Source organism: Thalassophryne amazonica, chromosome 8 (genome assembly GCF_902500255.1).
Source record: "Thalassophryne amazonica chromosome 8, fThaAma1.1, whole genome shotgun sequence".
Taxonomy (NCBI): Eukaryota; Metazoa; Chordata; class Actinopteri; order Batrachoidiformes; family Batrachoididae; genus Thalassophryne; species Thalassophryne amazonica.
The window spans coordinates 85,808,609-85,834,044 of record NC_047110.1 but is presented as its reverse complement, the minus strand read 5'-3'; the positions used below and the strand labels follow the sequence as shown (position 1 = coordinate 85,834,044).

Sequence of the window (25,436 nt, the reverse complement as noted above, 5' to 3'; positions counted from 1 at the left end):
TGACATCCATCCACTCTATATCGGGGGGTCCAAGGTGGAGAGGGTGGAGAGTTTTAAATATCTCTGCGTGACCATCTCACAGGACTTGTCTTGGTCACGCCACATTAATCGGACAGTCAAGAAGGCCAGGCAGCGTCTCTTCTTCCTCAGACGCCTTAGAGACTTTTGACTCCCCCTCAGAGTGCTCAGAAATTTTTATACCTGTACCATCGACAGCATTCTGTGTGCGAGTATCATCACTTCAATGGGCAGTTGCACCAAACAGGACTTCTCTGCCCTTAAGAGAGGAGAGGACTATCAAAACCACACTGTCTGACCTGCATGACATTTACTCTAAAAGATGCAGGTCGAGGGCAGAGAAGATCCTCAGCCTGGCCCATCACTCTGGACATTCCCTTCTCTCTCTGTTGCGATCTGGTTGTCGGTTCCATTGCTTGAGAACCAATACCGAGAGGATGAGTAAATATATATATTCACTTTTATTGCACCTTTTACTTATGTGTTTTTGATTTCACGCTTTTGCTATTGTTGTGGTTATTGTTTTTGTCAGCGCAGGTACAAAGACACTTTTCACTGCATTTTCTATATTGTATATTTGCATGTGACAAATGCACATCTTGACATCATCTTGACATCTTGACAGAATGAATATCTCCGTGACGACCCTTTACCTTAAAAGCTGAATTCTTTTGAGTGAACTATCTGCTGGTTTTTCAACAATATCATGTTTAACTTTTTTATTTAATTGTTGTCCACTTTTTGTTGTCTTTGGTATATAACATATCAGTTAATCTTATGGGGATGTGGTTGCCTAAAGGTTATACAAGCAGGTTTGTAACTGGAGGCTCATGGGTTCAATTCCCCAATCAAACAGGAAAACCATTAAGGTGCCCTTGAAGCAAAGTCCTTCATCCCTAAATTGCCCGCTGTGTGTGTGTGTGTGTGTGTGTGTGTGTGTGTGTGTGTGTGTGTGTGTGTGTGTGTGTGTGTGTGTGTGTGTGTGTGTGTGTGTGTGAGAGACGCATCATTGAAAGTGCCTTTAGTAACAGCATTACAAGGAATACTACTATAGAAATGCAGTCATTTAAAAATTATCTGGAACGTTTATTTATTTATTTGGATGAAGTGTGGAATAATCCTTCGGAAATTTAAAATTTTACCTTTTAGGGACAAACTAATGAAGGAGAACAAAAATCAGAAACCACTAACACTGCATTTTACACATTTTACATTTTATACTGCACACCGTGGTATCTGGCAATGATAAAATGTTTATATATATATATATATATATATATATATATATATATATATATATATATATATATATATATACATACACAGACACACACACATACATATATAAGTAATAAAACATTTGTTCCAGAGTCTAACCTGTGCAGGTCTAATAATAGCAGCGTGCCACGGGGATTCACTACTCCAAACAAAGAAAAATGCCTGCTCCTGAAAATAATGGGGGGGGGAAATCCTCATTTTGGGCGATGCTGCAGGGTGTTGGATGCCAAATGTGTGCTTCTCGTATATCAGCAGCGGTGTGGAGAAAGAAATTGGCAGCAGACTTGTGCCGTATATGAGGTCACCTGCTGGACTCCACTATTAGCATCTCCTCATCTGTCATGTCCACCCATCCCCGTCGCCTCCGCCCTCTCTGTCATACTCTCTCCCTTACTGCTTTCCTCCATTTTTCTCACTCTGGAAAGTGTCGGATGGTTATTCCATTTTTACATTTCTCGTCTTGCCAAGGGAAATTTGTCCATTATGTCAGCCTTATTTAATTAGGTCTCCTGTTGCTGTAAACCTCAAATGCCATGAGTTCAGCAATACCTGTCTCACAGTTTAAAGCAGATGCTGATTGCTGGGTAGATTAGCAGCCTCACTCACCGCCATCACACTTTTTAATGCATCCATTCATACAGGCGTCAGTGAAATAATGTTTAACTCTGCAATGAAGACTGAAACTGATCCTGATGTCCACTCTCTGATCTGCTTAAATGTGTTTGTATTTTGCAAGAGTGTATTATTTTCTGAAGAAATTGCTTTGTTCAGTGTTTCAAACATGGCCGTATTCACCCTAAGTACTGAGTAGATGGCAGTGTTGTATTTATTTTGACACCAGTTATATCAGACGGTTATTTAATTACAAAGGCATTTGTATGGAGCCCATCTGGGCACATGGTGGTTAACTTTTATTTTGGCCCAGATTATTGCGTTCCCTCGCAATAATCTAATATCATATTAAAGCTCATGCCTATCAGAGCACACAGTGAGTGAAATCAGGTGGGGGGGAGACTGAACGCATATGCACGCGCGCACACAGCAGGCAGCAACAGGATTCATGAGAGGACAGTAAAAAAAGAAAACATAAATGTTCATAAGGCACACTAACAGGTGTTGCTACTTACTACCACTGTTGTATAAATAAACTATATTTCATACGGAGTCTTACAGCTGTGCAAGGTGTAGCAACTTACTCCCTCATCTGTCATGAATCCTGTGTGTGTGTGTGTGTGTGTGTGTGCGTGTGTGTGTGTGTGTGTGTGTGTGTGTGTGTGTGTGTGTGTGTGTGTGTGTGTGTGTGTGTGTGTGTGTGTACGCGCACGCATATGTGTTCAGTCTCTCCCCACCTGATTCCACTCACTGTGTGCTCTGATAGGCATGAGCTTTAATATGATATTAGGTTATTGGTTACCGCCAAACACCCCCCAGGTGGACACGACAAACCGACTCTCTGCGAAGGATAGAAAAGGTGAGGTAAGTCAGCAGCTACAATCAATATCCTTCAAAAGGCACACACTATCAGCAACACATTCAGGTCTGTATTTAAGCTTTATGTAAATGAGCAGCTTCTCACAACAGGTGGAGGATTACCACTCCGCACGCCACGGCAGTGAGAAGCGAGCTGCACAATTCTCATCACAATTCAAATCTACTGCGTAACAAAATACCAAGTTACTATCAACAATTAGTCAAACAATTAATCACCTCTGATGTGTGCTGACAGCATGTGTCCCTCACCATTCTTCCTTCACAGGCACGATGTGTCAAACCCAGGCGCGGTCCTCAGCGTCTCACAAACGAACATCACAAGGTCGAGTTCCCAGCAATTCTGCTTGAATCACACATGGCTTAAATGCAGAACGCCATCTCATTATCTGCTTCAGCTGAAAGTCTTTAAGGTTGCACGTGAGCACCATCCACAGGTGCTGCACATAACGTTGATGAGGGTGAAGGACTCTTCAGCCAGCACCTTCTCCACAGACAATAAATCAGTTTGCATACCACCTGGAGAGCAAAGAAAAGAAAAGAACACCAACATATCCAGCCACACCCCCCCAACACACAACACAGAGTATATTTTACTCAGCAAAATTTACTATGTATAGCTATCATAGATTGGGGGAAATTAATATGTGCCATCTTCATGGAACAATGGCAGGCAAAATGTGTTAGAGGAGCATAATGATTCCCCAAATGTTGTGATGCACTCACAACCATTGTTTTAGAAGAGTAACTGTAATATATGCAGAGTTATTCAATAAATATGTCTGCATTGTTCCGTTTACAAATGTTGCTTTATTTATCATTCATAGGTTAAAAAAAAACACACACCGTCTTGTGATCAGACCCAATGTGGTAAGATTGAGATGTGAGGTAGCACTTTAGGATGAAGGTTTAATAAGGACAATTTTAAATCAGTTGCTATGTATTTTTTCACAGCACACATGTGGTTGGAGCCCTAACCCTAACCCATACACAAATTAGTCCTTTTTTTCTGTAATATCATGAAAATGAATCAGAAACAACAGATGGGGGTCCTATTTTTTTTTTTTTTATTCTTTCCTTTGTTCTGTCACACATATGATTAGTTTTGACGAGGCTTTTGTCAGTAAGTGAATAATGAATGTCTTGAAGGGAGTTTTTTTGTTGTTGTTGTTTGTTTTAAGGTTTTGTGGTATAGTTGTGTATGTGTGCTACCCCCCACTTCCCCACACTTCTCTTGGGGATAAAAATGATACTGACCACCCTGTTAATTACATAACATTTCTCCCATCAGGCCTTTCTCCTGACATGCCATTAATCACGGATGCGCTCTCCACCTTCCCTCCTATCGATTGGTATAATCATGACTCCCCTCTCTGCCCTGTGTTTTCTTTCAACTTTTCTTGATTTTATCATCTCATCCTTTGCTCCGTCTTTCTGCCTTTTCCTTCGCTGTTTCATTCTTTCCTCTCTGCATCTAAGTGTCTCCTTTTCTCCTCCATCTGTCCATTTTGCAGCCAGCGAGAATGTCTGACGATCAGCACGTACCTAATGTGACTAATATGTTAGTCAGTTAGAATGAATTTCATGTCTTTCCCTCTTTTGTGTTCAGATGAGTCCACTTTGAAGATGAACAGCGTTGACCATATCCCGCAGACTTTGGCAAGTCACATCCGTCTCCCAGAAGAGTATCAACATCAGGGGCAGGAAGGGGGCAGCATCCTGCAGCACGGAGCAGATATGCTGAAGCCAGACCCCAGAGACACCTTCTACAACAGTAAATCTGCCATTTACCATTTCAGGCTGTCGCATTTTCATCCTGGATTTCTGGGCTGTTATTTTCCCTAACTGACTGATTGACTGTCCGTCTGGCTGTCTGTCTTACTGTCAGTTTTGCCGTGTTTAAACTGTCATTTCACCAGGCAAACTGTAATCCAATTTGTGTGTTTGTGTGTGCGCACATGCGCGAATGCGCTCTCCCCCCCTTTTTTCTGTTGTTGCCCTGATCACATGCCGGCGAGTGTTTTTTAGATTACTAAATTTGGTGAAGGCAGGACTTGCATGTAACATATTTGTTTGTGCCAGATGTCAGATGTATGCCTCACTTCACTTTCTCTCCCCAGCTCCTATGATCGAACCATCCCGCGTGGAAAATGTTCTCCCGGCCTGTCTCTATTCTCCAACTTATGTAGTGAAAGATTTTCCCATCGCCAGATACCAGGGTTTGCAATTTGTAAGTCCCTGTTCCTTTTTCCTGAGTCACAAAAGATGCATCACTCCGTGTATGTGTGTTTGAGTTTGTCAGTGTGGGATCATCTGAAGCACAACTATATATAATTTTAAGCTAGTTTGCAATTTTATTTTATTATTTTGTACAGTGTTATTACAGTATTACTATTATTATACAAATAATGAATGTTTATGAGTGCAATGTAAGAATATTTCATGAGGTGAAAGTCTGATATTTTATTCATTTATAAGCAACGGAAAGGGCATTTACATTTTGGTGTGCGTCACTGGCGGTTTGACATTAACAGTCCAACACAAACATTAAATAGGATTCCAAAGTTGTTCTCATTCAACTTGCAAAAAACAATTCTGACATTGTAGTCCGTTTTGTCGTGCTCTGACTTTGTTTACAGACTGCCGTCTGCTTTCCTCACTTCATCGAAAAAACAGAAATTTGTCCAGCTTTTCATCCTAACTTCAACCTCTTCATCCTAATGGCTCTTCATGCCTCCAGATGGCTTACTACATGGTGGAGTTTGGGTTTTTTTTTGTGTGTGTTAGAAGAATTAGCACAGTCAGTTAGCTTCTTGAAATCGCTGTACGCCAGCAAAACAAACTCCGCCATGTTTAGCTAAACATCGCCCCCGGTAGTGTGGGCATGCACGGTGGTTGGGGCGTGCAATAGTACATTGCATATATTACCAAAATTGCACTCTATAAAGAACTATTGCACAGTTATTGAAACACAATGGCAAATGGTATAAATAATCCATGTCACGTGGCATACAAGCCACAAATCAAATGACAAGGATCCACTCAGCTGTTATATAAAATATAACAGCTAATATTTCTTCACAGTGCAAATGATACTCCTCATCTGAGTCTCCCCAAGTGACCACTTGATACAAATTAATTCCAACAGTGCCAGCGATCCTCCAAAGAGACCTAATAAAAATGCCATACAGTCGGTACCTTAGGTAACCTTACTGGTTAGCATCTACGTCTCACAACCATACAGTAAGACTGGAAATGCAAAGACCCTCAAGACTTGGATCTTATTTTTCTTGTAAAGATATCAGCATTGCCAAATACCTCCGTGCAGAAAACTTGTGACTCCATAAGCTCTTCCCTGGGGTCTCTCGATCTCAAAGGCTGAGGACCCAGAGGAATGAATGTCACTGCTGAGATAACTGAATGTCTCTTCAGCTTCACCTTTTTCACTGTCTGGATCTTACTCATGATCCAGGACAGTCCCAAACCCAGACACTCCAACTGAGGGATCACCCACTGCAAAGCAGCTGCTGCAGGTGGCCACCTGGAATATCCTTTCCCTGAGCAAGGATTTTCCTTCATGAGCTCAAGGAAATCGATCTTATCTAACTGTGGCAGGTGTCTTTGAACACTCTCAGAATTGTTTTTATCAAATCACATCAACACAACAAGTAAAACTCTGTGTTGGGTTGACGTTAGAGTCCACACGTGAATCTTAATATATGAAATGAGCATCTTGCCAGTATTGTTGCATGCTGCTCCCCCCTTAAGGATGAACTGAGTTATTACAGAAGCAGCAGAGAGAAATAATGTGATGCAAATTGGACAGTGAGATTCCAGCAAAACACGGATTTTAGATTTGGTAGATCTCTGTTGGTAAACTGGTATATATTTTTATTTTGATGAAATTATGGTGCTTATCTGAGGTAGCTAATTAAATGATAGATCACTCTGATGTGATGGACTTTGATGTTTTGAGAGGGGTTTTTTAGGTTGTTTGTCATTGCATTATTGATTTTGTAATTTTCCTCAGGTGTATCTGTCTTTTGTCTATCCTAATGACTTCACCCGTCTCACTCACATGGAGAGAGAGAACAAGTGTTTCTACAGAGAATCCCCCATCTACTTAGAGAAGTAAGGACATTGTTGGTTTTATCTCTGAGAAGGCTCAGAGATTTGTCTCATTTGTCTCTGTCATATATATGTGAGGATGTAAACTGATTATGCAGAATAAGTGTCTGTGAATTTGATGGTCGTGAATCATGTAGTCTCTCCCTCAGAGATTAAGTTTATTATGCTGCAACGGACACTGAAACATTAAACTATTTAATTAGTGTCTGTGTGTTGCCAGGTTTGGGTTCTACAAATACATGAAGATGGATGAGGAGGAAGACGACAGGCCGTTCTTTTTTCCAAATCCAGATGGTAACTAAGAATGAACCCATACACACACAGGTGCATGCATGTATTAATACACTGTTTCAACTTACTGTTTCCTTTGTGTCAAGATTTCCTGGAGGAGGAGGAGGTGGTGGATGCAGAAGACAAGGCAGAGATTGTTGGCACGCAATTGCCCAAGAAGCCCTCTCATCCAAGCCAAATCAGCCACACATCCAACTTTTCCCATCAGCAATCAAAACCTGGGCCAACGCTAGCTGACAGAGAAGGGGGAGTAGAGGAGGAGGAGGAACCTGATGAAGAGGTGGAGAGGGAAGTCAAAAGTGTGGTACTCCGTAGAGAGAGGAGACACTTTCATCACAGAGCTCCACAGATGGGTAGAGCTGAGGACAGAGATTGGGAAAGACATCATATTAGAGGAGACATGGACCACGGCATTAGGAAGGGACCGCCAGAGCCCCAACACCGTATACTTCAACCTGACATGGAGAGTGTGGTACAGAGCCGCTCCCTAACCTGGACCCGCTCTATTGAACCTGAGCTGGGTCCTGGAAGAAAAGGAGGAGCAACAAGGGGAGGAACAGGAGAGAATGGAGCTGAGACGCCACCTAAACTGAGCAAGTCTTCACTCCTTTTCCCCCAAGAGTCTTCCTTCTCTGTCCTCGCCAGCCGAGCCAAGCAGATCCTCAGCAACTCTGCCCACAGCAACACCAACAACCTCCGTGACAATAACAAGCTCATTGGAAACAAAAAGGAGAAGAGGGAGGACAACAAAGTTTACATTACCAGGCCTCGACCAGCCAAAGAGAGAGACAGGGAGAGGGAGAGAGAGCAGCGACGAGAAAGGAGGGAAGAGAGGGCATCGCGCCATGCTAGAGAGGTGTTCCCAGGAGTCTTTCTGTACCAAACTGGAAAGACCACCAGGCTGGTCAACCTGGGATCCCGAGGACACACTGAAGCAAGGGTAACAGGGGGTAGGAGCCTTATTAGTGCCCCTCAACTCTGGCCAATCCCCCCTACAAAAGTCGGTAAGACATTGCCACACAATGGAACCATCAGCGTGCACGGGGAAACCATTGTACAGAAGACTGCCAACAGAGCACTAGTAGCAAAACAACCAGACAAAAGCAAGAGAAAAGGGGAGCACAGGTCTTTAAAGCGACAAAATGTTTTTCCTGCTGATTTGTCGAGTAAAGAAGGCCATCTAATCCCACTGTTACCTCACCCTTCACCTCCAGTTACGCCTCCAAGATTAAACTCTACAGAAAACACACAGCATGACCAATCTCGGGTTACCTCTTACCTCAGAACATCAGAGATCACGGAGTCCCAGCAGCAACCAGATCAGGACCAAAATGAAGCAGAACTTGACCAGGATACAAACCACTCTAATCCTGATCTTGATCCTGAGCCAGAACCAGAACCTGAAGATGGTGAACTTTCTGACTACAGCTATGAAGAAGTCGAGGCTCGGCCAGGTTGGGCAGAGGAAAGCATCAATTGGCAGAGGACCTTCTCAGTCAATCCAATGGACTTTGAGCTACTGCGTTCAGACTGGAATGACCTGCGCTGCAATGTGTCTGGCAACCTCCAACTGGCAGAGAGTGAGGTGGTGGATGTGCTGGCCCAATATATGGAGAAACTCAACGAACGAAATGGAGGGTAATAAAATAAATGGAGTATAGCAGTGATACCATACTTAATAAAGAGGGATTCTTTTTACCTGTTCTGTTTAAATGCCATTGTTTATACAAACTCTTATATAAAACAAGGCATTTCATTGAAAATATATCGGTCATGCCTTGGTGCTTAACAGTTTTTGAGTTCCCATTAGCAGACCTATACTTGCTGATTACATTTTCTGCAGGAATGCTTACATGCCCTGATGTTGTTTGTGTGAAGTATCTTGGCCATTAACTTTTCTCTGTTCTTATTTTCTTGCTACACTGTACTGGTTTCACTTTGTTACTACTGAAGCAACATTTTAAGTGCCCTGCCTGCAGTCATACAATAATTACATGAGAATGATATAACAGTAGTGCGTTGTATTCAAAGATGTTTCTGGTCTTTCATAATATGCTTCAAACCTTGTGAAACCTCTGTGATTTCTTAGTAGCTGCTTCTGCTACCTTTTTTATTTTCCTTGGTGACATTTCTGTGCAATATCAATTCAGTTTAAAGTAACTGATCTTAATAGAGCTAACTTTTGAGGCAAAGGAAACTGCACACTCATTGAGATGGTTCACCACATGGCATCATCCAGTTTTATGCCATAGATGTCAACCTGAGTCCAGAAAGGGCAAAGAAGGTGCACGTTTCTTAGTAACCACCTGCTCCACCAGGTGATTTCATTGATGAACTCATCCCGTCTGCAAATATTGGTTTTACTGAAGGAACGTTTGGTTTATTATTCAGGTAGCTAGTAGCTAGTGTAGTGTGTGTGTGTGTCTCTCTCTCTCTCCCTCTCTCTCTCTCTCTCTCTCTCTCTCTCTCTATATATATATATATATTATTTTTTTGTCTTGGTGGATCATTTTCATTGTGTACAGATGCTGCTGAGTCTGGCTCTGGTAAAGGCTGCTGTGAATGAAGCGCTGTGACTCGTTAAACTTTTAAAGCTCCAGTTGCTCCGATCAGGTCCACTGATTTGATCAGACCTGATCGATCAGGGCGTTTGATGATCGCACCGACATGCAGCAACGAGGCGTTTATTTTAAAGCATCACAGCGCTTATTGTTTGATCAGACACAGAGAGAGAGAGCACGAGAGAGCAACACACAGAGAGAGAGAGAGAGAGAGAGAGAGAACCTGCTGTTTCTGTTGTGTTTCTGGATTTCTGAGTTGAGATTCAATTCCCTGTTCTGAGCACACACACGTCCATCAGCTGTTCTGATCACACAGAGGCACTGCAGCTGCGTGATCCTCTTCTCCAGTTGAATCATTCTGGATGCAGCACTCAGTTTTTGGTTGTGTACAGGAGCGCCGTGTTGCACAGACTTGCATGCAGTAACGCTGTGCTGCTCAGACCTGCTTAAAACTGTGTCCAGCGCTCTTTGCCGAAGAAAATTAAACATGTTTAATTTCTTCCATCCCACACGTGTATTCCTCAACATATTGTCGGGAGAAAAAACTTGACATAGAGCTGCTAAAAGTGGGCGGAGAGCTGCTCAACTCTGCATAGACTATACGCCACAATAAGCAGCTCTAACGAATATGCCAGTGTGAAAGGGGCTTAAGCAACATGAGTGTGAATGTTTCTGAAAGTGTTTGCGTATAACAATGGGCAAACATTGGCAGCTATTAGCATATGTTAGCAACTGTGTTTGTGACAATTACCATCTATTTGCCACTGTTTGGGAACATTTAGGATCTCAGTTCAATTCACTTCAATTCATTGTATTATATTTATACAGCTCTAAATCACAACAATGGTGCCTCAAGGCACTTCACACTGGCAAGGTCTAACCTTACCAACCCCCCTGAGCAAGCGCACAGATGACAGTGGTAAGGAAAAACTTCCCCTGGTGTTTTTGAGGAAGAAACCTCAAGCAGACCAGACTCAGAGGGCTGACCCACTGCTTGGGCCATTCTAAGTCACAAGGTTTTAACAAAAGAGGACTTTTTTTAATACCAGGAGAATGTCAGGTGACTCAAACCCTCCCCAGCAGTCAGATTTCTCTTGAACCAGTGGAAGACAGAGAGACTTGCCTCTAGAAGCTATATAGAAGAGGGATTTCCAGAATATGGAGATGAATAAATGTCAGAAAGAAGCCCGATGTGCTGCTACCCTTGAGGAAGAATTGCTTTATCTGGCTGCTGCAGACAAAAAGAGAAAGAAAAAGAAGAAGGGAAGAAGAACTGGAAGACTGTTTGGGTCAGAGAGTGGTTGCAAACCAAAAACAAGTTTAGCAACACGTGTTACAACGGTTTGCAAACACAATTGTTTTACAAACTTTTGCGACTGTTTAAAAAATGAATTTGCTAAGACATTTTGAAGGTCTTCAAAATTTATTCATGACAAGAAATACTTTTTGCGACCCTAACACCAGTTTGTAAACTGTTTTACAGCCTTTTCCAAACCATGACAAAACCCAAAATTTTCTACGTTGGTCAGTATTTCCCACAATGCAAGATACGAGCTTAAAGTTGTAGTTAGTAAAAAAAAAGGGTTTTTTTCCACCTAGTACACTAACTATAGCTTTAGTTATAGTTAGGAATGATGACTACTGGCAAGACACACAAAAAGTCACTGCGTCACCAAAGTCTTCACCATCAACTCTTTAAGGATGGTTGAGTGAAATTTTTCTTGCAAGTTCCTCATTGAATTGTAGTGTTAAATTTGTTTCATTGTCTCAGGATCTACACCCTGCTTCGGATCATCAACATTGAAAAGCGTCGTGATTCTGCAAGAGGGAACCGTTACCTGGTGGAGCTGGAGCTCATGGAGAGAGGGCGCAGTGTGGTACGTCTGTCTGAATATATTTACCTGCTGCTGCATCGTGGTAAACAAGGAGAAGAAAGCCTGGAGAACATCAACTCTGCCTCACCCTTGGCCTTGGCTTCTGCCCCCTCCACTGCAACATCCAGCTTCAGCACTCCAGCTCCCAGTCCTTCCACTAGGTCTCCTGCTCATCCTATAGCGACCCCCTGGAGCACGGCCTATGCTAAGCCCCTGCTCTGCCAGCCTGTTATGCTGCAATGGAGAAGAGACGTCATGGTGCACTTTGTGGTGCCAGGTCAGTTATTTGTTTTTGGGTCTTATTGTGCAAAATAGGATTTTTTTCCCAGTTTTTGCAGTGAAATATGGTTGGAATTTAATGTGAAACAACCTCAAAGTTCCATCATTCTGTTTTACACCAATTTTTTTTTATTTTTAAACCATCATTTATGTTATGAATGTCGAGTTGAGCTGACGTAAGCGTCGATGGCATCAATAATAATTCATTGACTGAGTAGGTAGTGCTTTACAATTTGTATCTGCAACAACACTTAAGTTCCATTTAAGGAATAAAGAAGAAACAATGAAATGTCGAGATGAGAGAAACTTCAAGGAAACACAAGACATCTGGGCTCATTTGATGAAATTTGTATTTTGGAACATTGTTCTTTTCCATCAGTCCTTTGTAATATTCATCATCCAGTTGTCATATTGTAATCTGACAGTGAATGGCAAATGCTGCTATTGAGCACATGCACCAAATTTACTGGATAAATGAGCAAAGACATCCTGTTAATTGTAACGTCTGCGAGGCAGCATTGTGTACATGCAAACATTTGCGATTCTGGCCAAACACATCAGTGGATTTTGCAAATGTGTGTGGGCATTCTGCATGTCATGAACACAGCTGAACTGGTCAAAAACGTTATTCAAAGTGTCTGACAACACAAAGAGGATTTCTGTGATGTCCATGATTACCTTACAATATGTATATCTTTATAAAACAACCGGTTATACTCTTAGCTGCTTACCTTAGCGTCTCAGCCGCCTGCTGGCACTGCTGTCCCCTCAGTGATTACAAGTCAACTGCTGAGGAGGGGCTCATTCTGTCAGACCCAGCCCTTCACTCATGTATAAAATATGAATTATGAAAAGAGTAGGTCACAGTCATTGTTTCTTTTCCTAATTTATTGACCTTTTTTTTGGAATTCACTCCTTTCTTCAGTGAAAAACCAAGCTCGGTGGGTGCAGCAGTTTATCTCTGACATGGAAAATCTTCATCGCCAGACCAAAGACGACAATTTCAGCATCATCATTGTTGACTTTGAGAGTGAAGACATGGATGTGGAGCAAGCCTTGAGAGAGAGTGGCGTGCCGAGGTGTGCATGAGCACAGTCAACAACCATAAAACCAGAGTGAATAAATATTTCACAATGCTTATTTCACTATGGCCAATTGTGTGTGTTTGCAGATACGAGTATCTAAGGAGAGAAGGGAACTTTGAGCGCTCAGCAGGACTGCAGATCGGAGTAGACACTATTGAGGTAAGACTATCTTACAGGGAAGACAAAAAAAAGCACTGACTGTAGGTCGGCTGCTCACACGGAGCCGATGACCTTCACGAGCTGATGGACACAGAGCAGGAACACTCATGCATAATGAATACATCGCTGGTGGGCTTGTCTAGGTCTCTGGGTCTCAGCCTTATCTCGTCCTGCCGACCTTTGTCCTCTCTGGGTGTGGAAGATGCTGAGAGCGTTAGCAGCATTTCCTCCATTGTGTGTGCAAGGCAAGCTCTTCCATCAACTCCCTCTCACATGTTATTTTTGTGCATGTGCATTTATGTCTCTATCACTCAGTCACTTATATGTGCACACACCCATAGGCTGTGGAGAGGCTGGAAATTTGGGCTGATGTTGATCCGTCAGTCAAGTGTCAGTGCTGTCATGCTGGTGTGACGTCGCTGTCACTTGTCTGAATGACCTCGGGACTCTGGGAACGAAGACAAGTCACTGACACTAAGCCTGACCACTTCTGCATTTTTAATCTGCATTTTTAATCCTTAAGTCCTAGACAAGGTGGATGTGGATATACACTCACACAACTATGCATTAATTCACACAGAATACTACAAGGGCACTATTTAGACTGAATACTTCTGCCTTTGATCCTGATTGCTGAATTTTTATCAGTGATTGATGGCTTTTGTTCTTAAAAAACAAACAAACCAGTTCATGCAAAATGCTACAAGAACAGTCAGTAGAACACAACCCTCTGCCTTATATCCCGATTGTTGAACTTTGAAGAGTAAGCAACAGTCTTTGATCCTGATCATGACCTTTGATTGCTTTGATCCCTAATGCTGACCTTTGATCTTGAATGCAAAATCATTGATCACAAATTCTAAATTTCATTGAAATGGATTCATTAGCTTTTACATAATCTTGATGACAACAAACCAACCAACAAATAGATGAAAACATGAAGGTCTTGGTGAATATAACAAAATATGTTACATCTTTTTCTTATTTAGCATGTTTAGAATAAAATGGAACATTAGAACAGTTGCATAACTGATGAGATTATGTTGAACTGAATGTGTTTTTTGTTTTGTTTCTTCAGGACAGCCACAGCATTGTGTTCCTGTGTGATCTGCACATCCACTTCCCTCTCAACATCCTGGAGAGCATCAGAAAACACTGTGTGGAGGGGCGCCTTGCTTTTGCTCCCATTGTCATGAGACTCAGCTGCGGCAGCTCGCCACACGAGCCTGATGGTAACATGCACATATACTCGACCTTTGGCGCTCACATTGAAATAGTATGAATATCAGCGACTCCCCCGGACGCGTAGGGTCGTGTAATCGCTTTCGTCTGTTTGTATGTACATGAACAAGATATCTTAAGAACCTAATCCGAATTTGATCACACGAGCCAGGTACGTTGGATCAATGGATCAACAGATTTTGCTTCAGATCGGTTAGATGTCAAGGTCAAATTTCCAGAATCATGCTAATATATAGGAATATGTCTAATTTTATGGAAAGGTGTTGCAGGCATTTTATTGTTGGTGAATTTGACTGTTCAAAAGGCCATATACAGTCACGTGTCCAGTTCCAGATCATTGCCAGTTCCGGATCACTGCTGTAGTATTTGCGCCGCCGTTTCTCGTAATCAGCACAAATAAGCTAATACTTGGTACCAATGGAAAGACTGATGTTTTGTCTACAAACGACCACAAGCTCGACCGGATTCAGCCATCTTTGTGATCAGCAGAGGAATCAAAACATCCCGGTGTGTGCGGTGTGCGCACGTTTTCTCACTCACTCATTCCTGCAAGTTTGAAAGTAACATTCTCTAAGACGTAGCAAAGGTGAGTTAGCCATTCAGTGTTTTTGGTTCTAGAGTGGGAAAATACTTACTTACTTGGGTAGAAAATGTCAGTGTGTTATGTCTTTCTGTTTAATTGCTGCGCACATTTTTCCCTAACACGAAAATTTGCCGGTTGTGGATCACTGAAGCAGCAGCCTCGTGTCAGTACTTGTGAATCATGTGGACTTTGGGGGTCATCTCAACATCACAAATGGGCATGAATGTGGGGGCTTTTACTTTTTAATTTGAGAGAAATCTCACCTACACACTTCATTTTTTGCTCGTAAAAACGTATAACGGCGCCTTTCGAAACTAAGTAAATTCTCATTTAATAAGTATAATTTCTATCATTTTGTGCCCAAAACACATTCTCGGGCACAGTGTGTATCATTCTGCATTAGAAGGGCTCCAGCCAGATGCCAGGAATGCTCCCGAAGTGACACAGAGTTTCGTGATCCAGAACCAGCAAAAGTGATCCATTTCTGGCAAATGTTTGCACCACACATAATGTGGCTTCACACTTTAAGTAGAAGCGCTACTCCACCCAGACATTTTCAGCTAAATAACACTCAAATACCCAATACAATACACAATTAAAGGACATTCAGTTGCATTATGGCTCCGTTTAGCGGGACATTAAAAAAGGTGATCCGAAACTGGGCAACCGTCCGTACCATTTTCTCTCTGATACTTTGAAATGTGGGTGTGGCATCGCTGTGGTCACTGAGCACTTTTGAACTATGTACATTTAAAGTTGGTTATGAGCCTCGCCTCTCCAGTTCGGGCGCACAAGCAAGTTAGCTGTTACTGTAAAGGCAGAAAGTTACATTTTATCTTTTATCACAAACTGCAGCATGGTGCAAATGGAGCAATAGTTAGTTAGAATGCTGTTATTTATTTATTTTCTCTTTTCTTTCTCCAGGTTACTGGGAGGTGAATGGCTTTGGTCTATTTGGAATCTACAAGTCTGATTTTGATAAGATTGGAGGGATGAACACTGAGGAATTTAAAGACCGTTGGGGTGGAGAAGACTGGGAGTTGTTGGACAGGTAATCCAGCTATGGTTGCTTTGCACATTTTGTAAAATTGTATTACACCTAGTAAGGGCCCCCTCACACATAGTGCAAAGTTTGGTCGAATACGGCCAAACAGCGTGAAACAGTTCTAATTATGCACACCACAAAACATAGTGCTGACAGGCAGGCGTGCACGATGCTGGTGCAAAGGTTCGTGCATGTGAGAACACGATGTGGCTTACATGTTGTGCAGCTGCTGTGAAGAAAACAGTAAAAAGTAAGAAAAATGCGTGCTGCCACGGCCCAGTGTACGTGGGAGCACAGCAGCTTTTCACAGCAGTTTTTGCCAGCAGAAAATAAAGGGAAAATTAAAAAAAATACGTCACCCACAGGATTCGAACCTGTGCCATCCAAAAGCTCTGATTGCCAGTCAGAAATTTTACCAGTGAGCTACCATCGCTGTCCTGTGGCAGGTGCTGGAAACAGCCTCATATCAGTAAGCACATGGACGTATTTAAAAAAATTAAAATGGCGCACCATATAAAAACATCGCATTGTATTAAATCCCTCTCATCAAGCAGGCAATACAAATATGATCCATCTGTTCCTCTGTAGATGGTCACTGATGCACATGAATGAGAAGCAGTTCGCTCGTCTCATTCATGTCCACATCTCTAGCCGGCCCGTGCGTGCCCTGCCGACACGCGTGTCAGGTGGATGGCGCGCCACAGGACTCCTCATCATGTGGAACAGCGCTCACGTGGGTCATGTGACAGTCAGATCGCCTGCTGCGTGTTATGATCTGACGGTCCGTTTCAACTTGGGGGCAGCATGTCCATGTACCGCTCGCTTGCTGCAGCCCGTCGCCACAGTGATATACTTTTTTATGTCCATTTGATGACAACAAACAGACGCACGTGCATCACAGTGGTCAGTTGTTAGTCCATGTCCATCTAAACACAGTACTGTCCAGCTGAGATGTCCAGAATGACAGATCTCCACAGCTGCTTCAGTGGGCGGCCACACCTCCTGTCAGTTTTTAGCGCACATACCAAAGCCGCACTCATGGGCATTTAGACAAATTTCACTGCCAGTACAACAATGATTGTCTGCAGACTGTTGTCGTACAAAGAATGCGAATGGCCACACATTTTCTAAGTGTCAAACGAGCCGTGTTAGATGTTTGTGCGTGTCACCTGGAATTTGGTCGACAACTGCCACGAGAGGGTTCGATGTGCTCGCACAGCGCACACTCTGTCAGCTGTTGGTGTGCGCAAATAGTTGTAACAACTGGTTTACGAGGCATTGGGAGCAGCTACGAAATTACATGGTTTGCATACGATTCCTGCTTCATGCGCACTTAATGCACAATTCGACCAAATTCGCACTGTGTGTGTGAAGGAGCCCTAAGAAAACTAAAACGTCTCCCTAATCAAAAAGTCTTTCAGGATTCCTAAAGGATGACTATTACAAATCGGAACAGCTTTTACTTGTAGGATTTCTTTTGGAATGAATCCTATGGAATTCGTGTGCGATTAATCCAATCGGAATCTTACAGGATGGCTATTAGAAATTTAAACAGCTTTTTCCCGTTGGAGTCCTACAGGAAAGCGTGCAATGGGAACAGAAGCTGATCCAATATTAAAACGATGAAGTCTGAAATGTACAGTACTCAATGATCAAGATTAAGAGGATATGACGTGAGCAGTGGACAATTCACAAAATAATCCTATAGGATTCCTATATAAATGAAACTGAATAATTATTTTTTGAAGACCTCTTTCCTGTGGAAATCCTACATAAATTCCTGTAGAAATCCTTACATTCATAAGAGAATTCCTGTAGGATTTTTGAATCCTTTAGGAATTCAGGGGGTTGCCAAGTCTCCGGTGCACTTGCTTCCAAAACAGAAGGTTCCTGGTTCAAACCACCCATATTCATTCACCATGTCATATACAGTTGCATCAGGAAGGGCATGTGGCATAAATCTTGTGCCAAATCAACATGCAAACCCATGTTGGATCTGCTGCTGTGACCCCAAGCAAAAAAGGGAGAAGCTGAAAGAAATTACTATAGGAATTCCCTTAGAAATCTTATAGGAGTGCTTTCATAGAAGCAGCTTAGAACTTCTTAGAATAGAATAGAACAGAGCCTTTATTGTCATTGTACATACATACATACATTGAACCCATCCTAACTACAGTTAGACACAATCCAACCACGAGGAGCAGTGGGCAGCCACAGTCCGGCTCCCGGGGACCAACTCCAGATGTATATGCTGCCTTGGTCAGGGACAGAGAAAGGTGCAGACCCTAAATAAGCATGTTTTTAATTGTGGGAGGAAACCGGGGTGCCTGGAGGAAGCCAATGCAGACACTGGGAAAACATGCAAACTTCACATAGAAAGAGCGAGAAGCGATCCCACAACTTTCTTGCTATGAGGCACCAGTGCTAACCACTAATCCACCATGCTGCCCATGACATGGTTAGATGGTGAGGACCCTTCAGCCATATGAGAGGCAAATAGAGAAAAATTTTTAAAATGGCGGGGTGTCAATAGGACTGTAGTTGGAGGATCCCAGAAGCTGAACAGTTTTTTTTTTCCATGCTAATGCTTCTTATAGGATTTTTTTCCCCTGCAGGAATCCTATGGGTTTTTGTTTTTTTTTACTATAGGAATTCTTACAGGGATCCTATATGATTTCTAATATGATTTTCCTATAAAATTTGAAACCATGTAGGAATTCCTGCTGGATTTCTGTAGGATTTCCTCCTGTAGGATTTCTACATTATCTTATTTTCCCATAGGATTCTTGTAGGACTTTTTGATGACCTGAACCTGATGACAGGTTTTATTCCTACAGGGATCCTATATGATTTCTAATATTATTTTCCTATAAAATTTGAAACCATGTAGGAATTCCTGCTGGATTTCTGTAGGATTTCCTCCTGTAGGATTTCTACATTATCTTATTTTCCCATAGGATTCTTGTAGGACTTTTTGATGACCTGAACCTGACAGGTTTTATATGTACTTCTCTCTTTGTCCATGTAGGGTGCTGCAGAACGGCTTGGAGGTGGAAAGGCTACGCCTGAGGAACTTCTTCCACTACTACCACTCCAAAAGGGGCATGTGGAATGCCCAGAGCAAGAAAACTCCAAAGGGATAGCGACCCCTGCTAGTCAGAGGATACTAACCTACCTGCAGATCCATTGTGTGTGTGTGTGAGAGAGAGAGAGAGAGAGAGAGACCCGCAGGAGCTCACTCACTGCCTGAACTCTGTCTTTCCGTAACAGGCACCTTTCGTGGGGCCTCTGTTGTTTTGGCTCCCTTCGTGTGAGGAGACAGAGTCTAAATCTGAACTTTGTAAGCACCACGTTTACGTAGTGACACCCAAGTTATCACTTTGTCTCACTGACTGAACTCTTGTACAGAGAGAAGAGGTGTATTTTTTTTTTTTTACACACTCTTTCTGGGTTTTATTTGTTTGTTTGTTTGTTTTGTGGGTGGATGGAGGGGGCAATGCTTTCAGCCAGACTGTCTTTTTTTTAACAAAGAAGACATGATGACAACCTAAGATCGTTTCTATCATGCTCTGATGTCAGAGCCCGATAGATTGAGTCAGCGTGTTTCTCAGACGGATCCAGATATTGCGTGTTTTGACTAACAACCATTCCGATCGTCAACCTGCTGTTGGGAGTTGTTGCATATTAGAAACACAGGAAGCTTTCAGATTTCAAATGCCGTTTCCAAGGAGACACTAACACGGTCTCATTCATGCTTCCATCTTTTCCCATTTGAAACTTTTCTAATTTATCTTTTGGTGTGTGTGTGTGTGTGTGTGTGTGTGTGTGTGTGTGTGTGTGTGTGTGTGTGTGTGTGTGTGTGTGTGTGTGTGTGTGTAGACGCATTGTGTGAAGCCTCACTGGACATTTATTTACTGCACTCGCTTTAATGCTAGCTATTGTTTCCAGCTTAATTTCATTGTGCTGCTCCAAAATTTCATTTTAACTTAATTGCGTATGAAGGCGCTAATGTCAGGGTGCTACTTTCTGTTCTAAAACACTGAATTGGTAAACGGTTTACACTGAGTCCCTACAGATTTCTGACCTCATCATCAACTGGAACGTCCACCTGATTTGTTTTGGGTGTTTTCCTTTTGCTTTTCAAATAAGTGACGGATTTGAAAATTGTAAACACAGATGCTGAATTGGACACCTGTGTAAACTCCAGCACAGGTAAGTCCAGGAGGAAAGGAGGCCACAAGGCGTGGCTATGTCACAAACAAAACGTGTGCCTTTACCTGGTTCGGCTACAGGCAGATTTGAAACTTTGCTCATGCTGACTGATGACAGGGGCAGAATTACTTCTCAGCAGTTTGTCATGATACTGTAAATTGTTTGATGCGGTGAAAAAGAAAGTAAAGGATTAGATCTGTCTATGTGTTTGTTTGGTGCGGTTGTACTATTTAAGAATTTGAAGTGGTGAGTGTAAGAAGTGGGACCAGCCGGTGTGATGGAAGCTCGCTGGCAGCTGACCCCACCTGCTCCCATTATTTGGGCTGGAGGTCAGGCTCCTAATGGCTGTGGTTACGCTCCGCTGCACTGGGAGCAGCTGGGCACGCACGGATGAGAATCTGTTATTGACTATGATTGTTCAGAGTTTGACTTTACAGGAAAAGATCTCTGCTGTATGACACTTAACAAAGATGTAGGATTATTTAAGGAACAAAAGAAAAATGTTAAATATTAGACTATATATAGTGAGAGAGAGAGAAATATAAAACAAACAAATGAAAAATAGGAATATACATTCCAAGGTAATTTCTGTGAAATTGTTTTGTAGAGAAAATGGTATCAGAATGTATTGTACTTTTATTTTGATTTGTTGGGTTTTTGCAAATAAAACTTTATGCTTACATCCCGGTTATGTTTTTCTAGTATGTTTTCTGTTTTTGTTTATTTAACCACAACACATCTGTTCCCCTTGTGACCACACGGTGGTGCTCAAACCACAGAAGTGGCTGCACAGCTTGAAACCCCTGAAGATTAAGAAGGTAAATGCTTCTTAGCAGGAGGTGATGATTTGATACAGAATTAGAGACATTTGCAATGAAGAGACAGCTGAGAAATGATGTTTTCAAAATTAAATTTCCAGCCCACATGCTGTCTGCTGTAAGCCTGGAGTCCTACAGAGACTGAAATTGCTGCTTTTCTGCTAATTTTGCAAGTATTGTGCAGAATTGGATACTCATTATGATTGTCATTTTGGGTCACAAATATCTGTTCTCTCAGCGTAATTCATAAAATAATTATCCAATGTGAGTAATTTTGTATGACATGGCTAAAGACTCCAGATGGATGTTCAAGGCTGACCGAACCAAATCACACACACACACACACACACAAATATATAAAACTTAATTCAGTTTTATGCAGGATTTCCACCCAATAAATGTTAATTTTTGTTTATTTATTCATTTATTTATATTACATGTATTTTATTTGAGTTGTGGCTGTCTATATTTATTGTATAGAAATTCTGCAAAAAGTTGGACTGAGTTCATCCAATGAGAGTTTATGGGGGGGGGGGGGGTGCAGGTTATTACATGCACATGGAACATATGCATTTGTCTGCCGGTCAAAAAATGTGAACACATTTTTTGTAGAATATTTTGTAGAAAACATTAATATGCAAACACTGGCACTAACACAAAGTACATAATATAACACAACTGCTGATAGAAAATTCTTTCTTTGCTTGAAATGAACCGAAGCACCTCATGACACTGCAAGGTTCTGATGCTTATTAAAAACTCAGTTTCTGGTGTAATGTTTTGGGTAGCTTCCTGAAAGTGTCTTGCAGTTATGTATTTATTCTTTAAAAAGTAAAGTACACTTATAAAAATGACCCATTGGATGAACTCAATTTAATTTTCCAGATTATTTCTGTCTAATAAATAATGTGGCCCCAACTCAAAAAAGTATATAAATACAATAAAATTGTATTTAATTGAGTTGTGGCTCCAAATACCATTCCACGACCAGGATGGAACTCACATTGGTCCTGTTGAATCTGAAGTTCAACTATCAGTCCGAGTCTTCTCTCTAGCACCCTGGCAAGGCTTATGCCTGGTTTACACCGGACTGAGACCTTTATAAGACTGACAAGATCATGACATTTTGGCAGCTCTCACAAGTCATGGCGGGTCCCCAGTTTGATCTGTTATTTGCGTTTATACCAAGCTTACATTGCCACTGAATTGTGTGAGTGACAAATATGTCAATACCTGCGATCAATGATACAACCCCATGCAGATTCAGTTAAGAATTATGAGCCATAGGATCTCGTTGAGACATGAGAGTTTATCAAAACCAATTACGAGACCCATGTGTCTGTTAACTGGTCGCGCAACTCGTGCGAGTGTTTTAAACAGTTCAATACACTTGGACACCGATGGGGAGTGATGGAGACTAAGAGGGATCTTTTTTCTGATGATGGAGACCTCATTGTGACCAGCCTGCAATCCCAGTGGGAGTCAGTAGGAGTGGCAGCAAGCAGAGGCCATTTTTCAATCACAACTCTGGCGTGGATTCTGCCAACAGAGTGTTTCACAGGATGACTGAGAACTGCAATTATTCTATAATTCACTAGTTTGGTCTGCATGAAGTTTTTTCTTCAAAACAAAAAAACATCAGAGGGAGCGTTTCCTTACCACTGTTGCCTATGTGCTTGCTCAGGGAGTTTGGTAAGGTCAGACCTTACCCTTGTGAAGCACCTTGGGTTGACATGTTGCGATTTGGCGATATATAAATGAACTGAACTGAATATGGAGTACCAGGTTCACTACAATTTGTGATCCACTCGTGATATGCCTCAAGTAGGAGCTCTTGATTTACAACTCCGTTATGGGCATAAGCTTTGGTGACCAAAACAACAAGCTTGTGGCTACAAGTGGAGGAAAGAAACAAGGTTCATCCTTAAGATATATGAGTTTACACTCAGGGACAGGGTGAGATGCTTGAATGTCCAGGAGGGACTTTGTCATACAGCTGCTCTCCTTTCATATCAAAAGGAGCCAGCTGTAGTGGTTCAAGCATCTGGTGAGGTTGCTGCCTGATTGTCTCCCTCAGGAGGTCTTCCATGTACATCCAATTGAGAGGAGGCCCCAGTGCAGACCCAGGACATCCTTGATTACATCTCCCAGCTAGCTTGGGAAAGTCTGAGAATACCCCTGGAAGTGTTGAAGGACTTAGCCAAGTGTAAGTGTAGACTGTGATGTGTAATATGCTGCTACAGCAACCTGCACCCAGATAGCAGAGAATGAATGAATGAAGGGGGCTGCAAGTGTTTATTGGCTGGAACTCATGTCCAAAACTGAGCTGAGTTCATCCATTGAAGGGTTTTGTTGTTGCTGTTGTTTTTAAGTTTTTATTATAATGTAATTCGGTAATTTGGGATTTTAAGAGCCTACGTACAAATGCAGCTTGGGGGTTGACAGCCAATTTAATCCAACTTGAGACACACAATTGACAGTGTTGGAAAAAAAAATACAAGAGACAGAGTGCAACACCCACACCGGACATTATAACACATAACAGATTCATGCAAATTCTTTTTTTTTTTTTTTTTTTGTGATTCAGTGATACCATAATATATGGTTCTGTGCAGCTTTGACATTTGATCAGTTCTATTTTATCCTTAACAAACACACAATGCTTCCACCATGTTTAATCTACATTGGCTCAAACCGGTTTGTGTTAAACATTTATGAAACAGCAGATATACTGCCTGGAGGAAAAGGGTTCATCATGAGGGCGACACTACATGGTGTGGAGCACGTAGGTGTCACGGAGTCATCGGAATCAGGAGTCTCTTCGTCTGCACTCCAGGGAGGAGCAGAGGACCTGCAGGGTTCACAGTCTCCTGTCAGCACTGACGGAATATGACAGACGGCTCACGTTGCATTTCAGCACTGGGAGTTTGTCGAGATTCATTGGGGTTGGGATGGAAATTGGGGAATGGTACATGGACTGCATTTATATAGCGCTTTCCCATCTGCATCAGAAGCTCAAAGCACTTCACAATGATGCCTCACACGCACACACTGACGTCAGAGCGCTGCCATGCAAGGTGCTCACTATGCACCTGGAGCAACTAGGAGATTAAGGACCTTGCCCAAGGGTCCTTAGTGATTTTCTGGTCTGGCTGGGCTTTGAACCGAGGATCCTCTGGTCTGAAGCCAAACGTTTAATCACTAGACCATCACCTCCTATTATGATGACTGATCTGTCATCTGTACAGCCACTGACTCACCACCAGTTGTTAATTTTCCTGTAACTCTGCTCTTCACTTCCTTGTTGTGTTTTCAGCTGTTGTGATCTCTGGACTCTACGTGGTTTCTGAGCTGTATGTTTGACAATTCCATGTTCTGCTTTTTCTTTACTACTAGAAATACCAGCTGGTTACAATGCATAATGCAAAAGATAAAAATAAATAAATAAATGCAGGGACCATATAGGAGTCAGAGAATAAACTGTTTCAAAGACTTTGTAAATACTGGCCATGGGTGCTGTCATTTATATTTATTTATTATTTATTTGTTTTTGTTTTGTGGGAAATCAGTGGTTATTGTCATTATCATTGAGCGTACTGTTGCTCAGTAGTCTTGGCTGATCCTCAAACATTCCACAAGGTTTCATGGTAATTAGATCAAACTGCTTAGAGTTACATTTTTCACGTATGGGTGCAGCACTAAAAATGTTACTTTTATTAAATGTAGATTTTTTTTTTTAAAGATTTCAGCAGCAATTCTCCAATGCTTTTGAATTGCAAACCAATAAAATATCACATTTATGATGAAAAGCTTTGACCTCTCATGACCTGATCCCAGATAAGCAGTTGAAGATGAGTGAATGAATGAGTGAGTGAGCTTTTTTTAATGTAATTTTCTAATTTCTGGAATTTTTTTTTCTTTCAGGAGGAGCACTTACAGTACCTCATGAGCTATGAATGATGTAAGGGTGAATCTCTTGTGATTTCATATCTATACTACATTTCACTGAAGAGTTGACACACTTTTCAGTTTCCCAAACTGGAGTGATTCACGCGCTGATGTGTGAGCGTCTACATTTGTGTGAGTCAGTGTTGGCGTTTCCCAGTATTGTAAGTGCACAGTGTTTTGGTATATCTGACAACATCCAGGCCTGTGTAAGAGAATGTCACTCTCACGGCGAGCGTGCAGCTTTATTCCCATCAGGTGAGACTTGGACTCTGTCCCAGTGGGGCACGCCCTACCTGTGTGAGTGATAAAGCAGGTTGTTACAGGCCGCCACGACACGTTTGCTTTGTTTTACCTCAGTGTTGGAATGTCTTATTGTAGCCTCACAGTGATCCCAAACTGTGAAATTTCATAAGAGGATTTTCTCTAA

The 25,436-nt window shown here is 42.0% G+C and overlaps 1 protein-coding gene across 1 annotated transcript in view; it reads left to right on the top strand.

Moving 5' to 3' along the window:
* b4galnt4a (beta-1,4-N-acetyl-galactosaminyl transferase 4a) overlaps positions 1 to 19,515 on the top strand; it is a 440,181-nt gene extending 420,666 nt beyond the window's left edge. The window contains exons 10-20 of the mRNA XM_034176867.1: positions 4,394 to 4,558; positions 4,905 to 5,014; positions 6,815 to 6,915; positions 7,133 to 7,206; positions 7,290 to 8,841; positions 11,536 to 11,915; positions 12,843 to 12,996; positions 13,089 to 13,161; positions 14,240 to 14,393; positions 15,911 to 16,037; positions 19,060 to 19,515. Coding sequence (XP_034032758.1) covers positions 4,394 to 4,558; positions 4,905 to 5,014; positions 6,815 to 6,915; positions 7,133 to 7,206; positions 7,290 to 8,841; positions 11,536 to 11,915; positions 12,843 to 12,996; positions 13,089 to 13,161; positions 14,240 to 14,393; positions 15,911 to 16,037; positions 19,060 to 19,174 — 3,005 coding nt within the window. The 3' untranslated portion in view covers positions 19,175 to 19,515. The remainder of the gene's footprint in view (positions 1 to 4,393; positions 4,559 to 4,904; positions 5,015 to 6,814; positions 6,916 to 7,132; positions 7,207 to 7,289; positions 8,842 to 11,535; positions 11,916 to 12,842; positions 12,997 to 13,088; positions 13,162 to 14,239; positions 14,394 to 15,910; positions 16,038 to 19,059) is intronic.
* Positions 19,516 to 25,436: the final 5,921 nt, after the last annotated feature.